At 43.5% G+C, this 10513-nt stretch overlaps 1 protein-coding gene across 1 annotated transcript in view; it reads right to left on the bottom strand.

Annotated features, from left to right (window-relative positions):
• Positions 1-6084: 6084 nt before the first annotated feature.
• Positions 6085-10513, bottom strand: part of DFFB (DNA fragmentation factor subunit beta) — a 15855-nt gene continuing 11426 nt past the window's right edge. Inside the window, exons 6-7 of the mRNA XM_007945529.1 lie at positions 10245-10345; positions 6085-6319 (exon numbers count right to left, since the gene is read on the bottom strand). Of these exons, the coding sequence (XP_007943720.1) occupies positions 6085-6319; positions 10245-10345 (336 nt within the window). The remainder of the gene's footprint in view (positions 6320-10244; positions 10346-10513) is intronic.

Raw genomic sequence — 10513 nt, 5'->3', positions numbered from 1 at the left:
CTAAGCACCTGAGAGAGAATGGGCACCTCCCAGAACATTGTTTTGTGCCACTCCCAACAGAAATACTCCAGGTGGACACCTTCAGCAATCAGGAGCTCCTCAGTTGCTCATAGCAAATCCCACCTTGGAGTTTACAAAGACTTATGGGTAGAAAAGCCACACTAAGTACTACACCGCACTTCCATACACACAGATCATTTGACTCCATACTCTCAACTTGCAGAACTTTCTTCCCTACAAAAGTTATTCTCAGATACTCAGTTCATCATACCATATTGTGCACAAAGATGCACCTCCCTACTCCAACGTAAGAGTGTGAGGGTTTGGGTGGCATAAAATTAACTCCCTACTGGTAGCATCTCTCTCGTTTATGAAACCATCCAGCACCTCCCCCAGTGGAGAGCCTAGAAGCCAGCAAACAACAACAAAAAACTCAAGGTAGCTAAGGAATGTCACCACCAGGACAGCCTTGCTCAGAGTTTACTTACGTTTTGTGCACAGTTCTAATAAGCTTAGATTCCTAGTTTCTTGCCTGTTGCAGAAACGAGGGTGAGGAAGAACATGGTACAAGAAGTGACAACAGTGGAGGTGGCGGCCAAAGTCCAGCAATGGCATGGGGCCACAGAGCCATTTTCTGGAGGGATAACAGTTCTGTGTGTCCAGGGACCAGGCAGTACCATCACTCTTCTATATGTTTGAGAAGGAGGGTTCTTTATAACTTTACTAAGATTTCCATCAAAAATGCTTCAAATTCAAAGATTGTTGTTGTGAGGTGTCATCGAGTCATCTCCTACTCATAGCGACCCTATGCACAGTAGAATGAGATTCTGCCCAGACCTGTGCCAGCCTCACAATCCTTGCTATACCTGAGCCCATCGCTGTAGCCACTGTGTCTATCCATCTCGTTGAGGGCCTTCCCCTTCTTCGTTGACCCTCCACTTTACCAGCATGATATCCCTCTCCAGGGAATGGTTCCTTGACCAAAGTAGGTGACACAAAATTTGGCCATTCTTGCTTCCAAGGAGCTTTCTGGCTGCACTTCCTCCAGGGCAGATTTGTTAGTCCTTTTAGCAGTCCACAGTACTTTCAGCATTCTTCTCCAACACAACTCAAAAGCATCAACTCTTCTTCAGTCGTCCCTATTCATTGTCCAGCTCTCATATGCATAAGAGTCAATTGAAAATACCATAGCTTGGGTTAGGTGCATCTTAGTCTTCAAGGAGACATCCTTGCTCCTCATCACTTGAAAGAGGTCCTTTGGAGCAGATTCGCCCAATGCAATATGCCATCTGATGTCTTGACTGCTGCTTCCATTGATGTTGATTGTAGAACCAAGTAATATGAAATCCTTGACAACTTCAGTCTTTTCTCCATCCACCATGAAGCTGTTTATTGGACCAGTTGTGAGGATTTTTGTTTTCTTTATATTGAGATGTAATCCATACTGCAGACTGTAGTCTTTAATCTTCATCAGTAAGTACTTCAAGTCATCCTCACTTTCAGCAAGCAAAGCTGTGTCATCTGCATATCGCAGGTTGTTAATGAGTCTCCCTCCAATCCTGATGCCACGTTCTTCATATAGTCCAGCTTCTCAGATTATTTGCTCAGCATATAAGTTGAATACATATGGTGAAAGGATACAACCATGATGCACTCCCTTCTTGATTTTGAACCATGCAGTATCCCTTTGTTCTGTTCAAATGACAGCCTCCTGGCCTATGTACAGGTTCCTCATGACTCTGTGTATTCCTTCTACCTTCTTTTGATGCTTCCTGCATCATTCAATATTTTGCCCATAGAATCTTTCAATATTGCAACTTGAGCCTTGTGAGTTATGATTGTCCTCATGAGTACAATCAAGTGTGCTGGAATTCCCATTCTTCTCAAAGTTATCCAAATTTGTCATGATCCACACAATTGAATGCTTTGGTGTAGTCAATAAAACATAAGTAAACATCTTTCTGGTATTCTTTGCTTTCAGTTAAGATCCATCTGACATCAGCAATGATATCCCTTGTTTCACGTCCCCTTCTGAATCCAGCTTGCATTTCTGGAAGTTTTCTGTCAATATACTGCTGCAATCATTTTTTAATTATCTTTAGTAAGATTTTACTTGCATGTGATAGTAATGATATTGTTTGATAATTTCCACATTCTGTGGGATCAGATTTCTTTGGAATGGGTACAAATATGGATCTCTTCCAGTCAGTTGTCCAAGTAGCTGTCTTCCAAATCTCTTGGCATAACCAAGTGAGTGTCTCCAGTGGGGCATCCATTTGTTGAAACATCTCAGTGGGTATTCTGTCAATTCATGGAGCCTTGTTCTTCACCAGTTCTTTCAGTGGAGCTTCAACTTCTTCCTTCAGTACCATTGGCTCTTGATAATATGCCAGCTCCTGAAATGGATGAACATCAATTCTTTTTGGTACAGTGACTCTATGTATTCCTCCATCTTCTTTTGATGCTTCCTGCATCATTCAATATTTTGCCCATAGAATCTTTCAGTATTGCAAATCGAGGCTTAAATATTTTCCTCAGTTCTTTCAGCTTGAGAAATGCCAAGGATGTTCTTCCTTTTTGGTTCTCTAACTCCAGGTCTTTGCACATTTCATTATAGTAATTGCCTTTGTCTGCTCGAGCTGCTCTTTGAAGTCTTCTGTTCAGCTGTTTTGTCATTTCTTCCATTTGCTTTAGCTACTCTCTGCTCAAGGGCAAGTTTCAGAGTCTCTTCTGACATCCATTTTGGTCTTTTCTTCCTTTCCTGTCTTCTTTTTAATGACCTCTTGCTTTCTTCATGGATGATGTTCTTTGTTCTTGATGTCATCCCACAGTTCCTCTGGTTTTCAGTCATAAGTGTTCAGTGCATCAAATCTACTCTTTAAATGATCTCTAAATTCAAGTGGGATATAATCAAGGTCATATTTTGGCTTTCATGGACTTGTTTTAATTGTCTTCAACTTGCACTTGCAAATGAGCAGTTGATGGTCTGTACCACAATCAGCTCCTGGCCTTGTTTTGGCTGAAGACACTGAACTTCTCCATCACCTCTTGCTGCAGATGTAGGCAATCTGATTCCTGTGCATTCCATCTGGTGAAGTCCATGTGTATACTCATCACTTAGGTTGTTGAAAAAAGATACTTGCAATGAATAAGTTATTGGTCTTGCAAAATTCTATCATATGATCTCCAGCATTATTTCTATGTCCAAGGACATATTTTCCAACTTCCAGTGACTCTTCTTTGTTTCCAACTTTTGCATTCCAGTCACCAGTAATAACAACACATTTTGATTGCATGTTCAATCAATTTCAGACTGCAGAAGTTGGTAGAAATCTTCAGTATCCTCATCTTTGGCTTTGGTGGTTGGTGCGTAAATTTGGATAATAGGAGTATTAACTGGTCTTCCTTGTAGGCATATGGATATTATCCTATCACTGACAGCATTGTACATCAGGACACATCTTGAAACAGTCTTTGTGACAATGAATGCCACACCATTCCTCTTCAAATTGTCAATTCCCACATAGTAGATCATATGGTTGTCTGATTCAAAATGGCCAAAACCCATCTATTGCAGCTGACTAATGCCTAGGATATCAATCTTTCTGTGTTCCATTCAATTTTTGACAACTTCCAATTTTCCTAGATTCATACTTTGTACATTCCATGTTCTGATTATTAATGGATGTTTGCATCTGTTTCTGCTCATTTTGAGTTGTGCCACATCAGCCAGTGGAGGTCCCAACAGCTTTACACTATCCATATCGTTAAGGTTGTCTCTACTCTGTAGTCAGCTCTTCCCCGGTCTAATTTTGAGTGCCTTCTGACCTGATGGGCTTATCTTCTGGCACTATGTCGGACAGTGTTTCAGGGCTGTTCATAAAGTTTTCCAGTCATATATCAGACAGTGTTTCACTGCTATTCATAAGGTTTTCACTGGCCAATTCTTTGAGAAGTGGAAGGCCTCTTCCTTCTGAATCTGTGTAAGCCTGGAAGCTCCGCTGAAATCTCTCCACCATGGGTAACCCTGTTGGCATTTTGCAACACGGTGGCATAGCCTCCAGCCTCACAGCAACATGTAAGCCACCATAGGACAACAAACTGACAAATTCATCTCCCTTAGTTGTTCTAACCCCTCTGCACCTACCTACCTCAGGACCCTGCAGAGCCACCCCCAAGCGAAAAGCAGCTCCCAGCCTCAGGCCCACCTACCTTTGGCCGCCCCTGCCTTAACAGAGAGCCACACCCAAGCAAAAAGCATCCTCCAAGTCCTGGGCCTGCCTACCTCAGGCCCCTGCCTTAATACAGAGCCAAAACCAACCAAAAAGCAACATCCAAGCCCCCAGCCTGCCTACCGCAAGCCCCTGCCTTAATATAAAGCCACCCCCAAGTGAAAAGCAGCCGCCAGCTGCAGGCCCGCCTACCTCTGGCCCCTTCCTTAATAGAGCACCACAGCCATGTGAAAACCAGCCTCCAAGCCCTTGGCCTGCCTACCTCAGGCCCCTGCCTTAATACAGAGCCACAACCAAGCAAAAAGCAGCTGCCAAGCCCTGGGCCAAAAATTCAAAGATACACACTTCCATTATTGGAAAATGAACAGCTCATTCCCTAGAGTCAAAATGACTGAGCTGGAAGGTCCACCCTCCTCGCTGCACAGGTGAGAAGGCTGCTGCTGCACTTTAGAGAGCCATGCAAAGAAGTCTGGGGGGAGGATCCAGGTATCATGGCCCTCAGTCTGTAGTCCCACTGTTTATAACCTCCCCAGTGAGAGCAGGTAAACATCTTGTATTGGAGGTGAGACCAGGAAAACTCCACACACACCAACGGCTCATTCAAGGTATTTCTATATTTCAGTAAAGAAAATAGAATGACTTTGGTCAAATTTTTTTAAAACCACTGACTCCTTTTTAGCCTTACGTTCATTATTTTCTCAATGAGTACAAACTTCTGACATGTTTATTTTTGAAAGATCTTTATTGCCTTTTCTGATTATAAAATAATAGGTAAAAATCCAAGTATTATAAAATGTGTAACTTTAAAAAGTAAATTTTTAAATGTTATAAAGTTCATTTCAAAAAATTCAAATACTATGAAATACATTAAAAACAAGTACTTTGTAATCCAGCCCTCAGGATTACTACTGTTCACAGTTTAGGGTGTTTCCTTCTAGACTGTCTCCATGCACTCACTAACGAACAGGCAGACTATCTCTGTGTCTGCACTAACATACATATGAATTGCCTGTGCATGCACTAACAGACTCTGCACGTGCTCACATGCCTCATATGGTACACCCAAGGCCTTTTAGAAAACAGATGGCGTCGTGCTGTGCATACAGTTACACAACATAGTTTTGCATTATGTAAATCTGATGATTTCTTATCACAAAAACAGCGATTTCATATGGTTCACCCAAACACCATAATTAGTATGCCCACAGATAGACATCTAGAAGGTTTTCCGTTTTTTTCCATTATGAACAAGTCTGCAGTGCATGTTTGTGTATAGTAATTATGGAATACAAACATTTTATTCCAAAAAGGTCGAATCTTTTTAGAGCTTTTAAGAAGAATCCAGAGGACAGAGCTTTCTATTTTTCTTGGGTTGAGAGACAGCAGGGTCAAATTGATGAGTAAATTAATAACTTAGCCCTCAGCAAGAAAGACTAAGTTCAGGCATTACACCTTATGAGGATATGGATTACACTATAAGCATACAAAATACTGGTAAACTCAGATCAAAAACATCTCTGAGTTCAAATAAGTGCCTCATCCCTGCCGACCGATATTACTAGGTACCGACAGATGTTCAGAGCAGTAAAGCTTGTTCTCCGGAACTCAGGCTATGAACAGTGTAGAAAAGAGATTCAGAAATGTACTAAAATCAGAAATTTGTAGAAAAATTTTGAAAAACAGAGGTTTTTCCAGGAACCACTGGAGTGACCAAAAAAAAAAAAAAAAAAAAGCTAGCACCTGCAAGGACAGTGCTGACTGTGGGCCCTGGCAAGGTCCTGATAGCACTGGCAGAAAGAATGGCACACCACTGTAAGGCCCCCATGCTAGGTCCCAACGTGAGGCACACATGTCATGTGCGTTTCCAAGCAGGCTGCTTCCTCTTCAACCTGGCCTTGGGTCTGTAGATCCTATTGGGGTCACAGCTGAGATTATGAGTAGTTTTCTTATGGCAGGCGATGTGCACTAATTTCAGATTCACTGATGTAAACAGCAGGCTGTAAAAGTACTCCCAGTCCACTTCTCTTCCATCCTGTTCTTTAACTGCTTCAGCCAGTGTTGGGACAACTGTGCGTTTCTTTTCTATTCTGCAAAGTAAGGTCACATGGTCATGTTCTGTTGCCACAGTCCCACAGGCAACAGGTCACTCGTGCAATTTCTCTACTACACTACTGCAGTGTAGTAAATTACTTAATGTGGCTTTTCTACCCATAAGTCTTTGTAAACTCCAAGGTAGGATTTGCTATGAGCAACTGAGGAGCTGCTAATTGCTAAAATTGTCCACCTGGAGTATTTCTGTTGGGAGTGGCACAAAACAATGTTCTGGGAGGTTCCCACTCTCTCTCAGGTGCTTAGAGTTCTGATGCTGTGATTGGCTAGTTTGGCCACTCTGCCAGGCTCAAAAGGAGGCTTCCTAGAGGCAGAACTCTCTCTGACTGCTGGTTGAGGAAGACTTGCTGCTGAAAGAGACACGCATTGCTGAGTGAGACACCAAGGGACCTGCACTGTTGGGAGAGAGACTGTGAGAGACTGTTAGGAGAGAGACTGTGGGCTGGGAGAGAGACTGAATGTTTTTCCTGAACTTGAATTGTAGACTGGTGCTTCTCTAGTAAACCCCATAATCTGTGAGTTCTGTGTGGCCACTGCAGTGAATTATCGAACCCAGAAGAGAGGTGGTGGGTACTTTGGGAGGAACGGTTGATGAGTGGGCTAGAGGGAGGCAGCATGTCTGGCCTTGCAGTAATAGGCCTTGGGCTACTGATGGTGATTCTGTCTTCCTCTTGTGGGGTTAGAGGAGCTCAGAAGATGTGGCCTCCTTGCCATTTTAGCAGGACTACAGACACTTAAAATGTACTTTTTACTCAGTTGTTTTAGCTAAAACATCAAACACTGTTTTGTTGCTTACAGGAAAGACAAGTGGAAAATTTTTAAGATCTCAAAGGGAATAAGTGACACCAGCTTCACCCTAGCAAATCCTGCTCACTGCATCAACTGCGCAAATCAGTCCAGGGAGACTAAGATCCTCCTCCTCTGATGCCAAATTATGTGGTGGTTAATAAATCCCATTCCACATGCCAACTGCATCTTGTGGAGATCTCAGCCTCCCTCCCTGGTCAGTTCAGACCCCAGCTGCCCATGCCATACTTTTCTCTCTGATCCCTTGCCTCCTAGAGCTGCATCAGCAGGAACCAGCTGCAACCTCAGGGGCCCACATAACCCCCCTCATTTCACATCAGCCAGGCCCAAATTTCAGATTTTCCTCTATCCCCTTGGGGTACAGACCAAAGCCCTTGAATCTACACGACACCCTCCACTTAGAGCATCCAGCTAACTCTGCTCCTTTGAGTCTGATAATTCACCAGAACAACTCAGAATGCACAGAGAGGATACCACACCTGCAACAGTAGCTTTAATACAACAAAACTACGAATGGAGAGATACAGTGAAGTCTAGGAGTTGACACAGTGCAGAGCTTCCATGTCCCAAACAGGGATGTGCTACCCTCTCCTATGCATGGTTACCAACAAGGATGCTCCCTAAGCCTCTGTCTTCCAAGGCCTTTACTGGCCTTACCACACGGCCATTACAGATTAGCATCTGCCTCCTAAAGCTCAGTCACCACTGAACTCCCACATGGCCCCTCCCTCTTGGTCTGTTACCCCCCATTCATTGGCCTCATGTAAGGTCTGGATCTCAGATACCAAGACCAAAGGCCTTGGTCTTGACACATGGGAAAAACTACATTTTTTCATCAAAATCCAATGTAGATATCTGTGTGTGAATACTCATGTTAAGAGAGAGAAAATATAACTGACTGAAACAAGTTTCATGGAACACTGCTTTCTCTTGCTGTGCGTTCTGCTACTTTCATTGCATTCTGTTCTAGTCTAGCCTATTTCATTTTCAGAATGCTGGTGGTATCTCATTGACTGATGTCTCACCCTCCAATGGGTCAGGAAAGTACAAGAGCAGATTGATGGCTGGAGAGGCCAGGCACCACCTTTCAGCATCAGTGCATGTCAAGAGGCACATGACAAACCAGCAGGGAAGCAATGGCAATCCTGAAACAGTGCTGGGACAAGCACGTGGAAAAAAATTCAATTAGCCTCTGATCTTCACCCTATACTCTAGCTCTACATGGGTTTAAAGTCCTACATGGAATGATAATAATTTTAATTTTAGAAAAATATAATAAGGTGGGAAGGATTTCTTAAGCCACACTTTCAAAAAGATGTATCTCTGGTAGCATAGTACCTAAGGCACTTGACTGCTAACCAGAAGGCTGGAGGTTCAAACACACCAGCCACTCCTTGGAAGGAAGGTTGGGCAGTCTACTTCTGTAGTGATACTGCCTTAGAAACCCAAGGAGGGGTCGCTGAGTCAGGGCCAACTCGACGGCATATGACAACAACAACGAATACATTCAAATTTAAAATGGAAAACTTGTCATGAAAAAAGGCATCACAGTTAAATTAAGACATACCCAAGTCTAGGAAAATCTATCTGTAACACAAATAGCCAGAAAAGAATTAGAATCCAGAATATGTAGAGTCCTAACAAATAAATAAGAAAACAAAAACCCAACACACAATGAGCAAAGGAAACCAGCAGCCAGTTCATAGAAGACACAAATGGCCAGTATACATATAAAGACATGTAACCCTCCTACTCATCAGGAAAATGAAAATTAAAGCAAGTGCGTGTGTTTCTTGCCCATTAGATGGGGAAAGTGCAAAAAGCACGACAACACCAAGTGCCAGCAGGACGTGGGGCAATGTGAACTCACACAGCTGATGAGTGTGTAAACTGGAGTACTTTGGGGAGCAGCCTGGGGGAACTGCTGGGAAAGGTGGAGATGGGCAGCCCTCCATGCCCTGCCCTTTCCCTGGGACAGTGCTCCCCACACTTGAGTGTGCACCCAGATCACGGATCACAGGGCAGCTGGATAAAGTGCCTATTCTAACACTGCAGGTCTGGGACAGGGCCTGAGAATCTGCCTCCCTAACAAGCTCTTAGATGCCATTGATGGTGCTGGTTCACAGACCACAGACTAAAGAGCGTGTTCATTTCAGAGTTGTTTGTAATTGGGAAAAAATAGAAATAACCTGTCCCCCAGTATGGAAATGCATGTTGAAATTATATATACATATTCAAAACTGAAGTCTTATGCCCCAGCTAAAGTGCATGAACTAAATCTACACATGCATCAGCATTAGGATGAAAAAGCAAGCTGCAAAATGGAGTATGATAGCATCTGTTTAGTTTTTGAACACATACTTGAACAGTAAAGGCATAAAAACCGGTATTTGAAGGACGTACACATTTCAGGATAGCAATTACTTTGGGTGATGGTGAAAGGCAAAGGAGGGGACTGAGTACAGGAAGAGAGAAAAAGGGTGCTTCAACTGTACCTATAACGTTTATAACTTTTCACAAAAAATCTCAATCCAAGAAGTAATATACCCATTGTATGAGCACTGGAAGCTCTTTGTCTTCATAAAGCAGGGGTGAGACAAGTGTAGTCAAGGACAGTGTCTCCAGTGACAATAATGAAATTTTCCATTTCTGCCCTGTTTTTAGAATGAGCTGTCACAGAACTAATATAGATATAAAAACATTCGTGCTAGCCAAGATTTTTGCCCATCCTGTGTACACAAGATCCCCACACGCCAGAACAACAAAGAGCTACTGTTTACTGAGCTCATCCTGGTTTCAGCCAGGAGCCCAGAGCTGCACCAGGCCCCTCCACACGATCCCACCCTCCCAGCTGCTCCGTGACACCCACTACACTCACAGCTGGGGATCAAGGTCAGAGAAGTGGCATGCTGAGGGGCACATGGGTATCCAAACCCAGCTCCTCCTCAGAGCCTGCTGCAATTAAAACTAAACCACTCTGAGCCCCAATCACGAATGTTACACAACATGCTTGCTGACAGCTGGGAAGAATGGAGGTCTGTGGGTGTGGTTCTCAGCAACAGGGCCTCCAGAAGCTCTCTCATGACTTGTACTTACATGTGATCCAGGTTCCAGGTGCTGAAGACAATCCTACTCTCTCGGTTGCTATAAGGGTTGATGGAGTGTTTAGACAAGCAGTCATCCATGTCAAAAGGACCCTGGGTGCCAAACAGAACAAGGTAAAGGCCAAGGGCAAGTCTGCTGCCTGCTCATTTCCACCATCACATGACCAGTACCAGCTGACATGGAGTCAACTCCAACTCATGGTGGCCCCATGTGTGACAGGGCAGAATGGGCTCTGTAGGGTTTTCAGTGGCTAATTTTTG

Source organism: Orycteropus afer, unplaced genomic scaffold, assembly GCF_000298275.1.
Source record: "Orycteropus afer afer isolate SDZICR_OR568_19922 unplaced genomic scaffold, OryAfe1.0 scaffold00136, whole genome shotgun sequence".
NCBI classification, from domain to species: Eukaryota; Metazoa; Chordata; class Mammalia; order Tubulidentata; family Orycteropodidae; genus Orycteropus; species Orycteropus afer.
The sequence above is the reverse complement of the archived record's forward strand: the minus strand, read 5'-3'. Positions and strand labels throughout refer to the sequence as shown.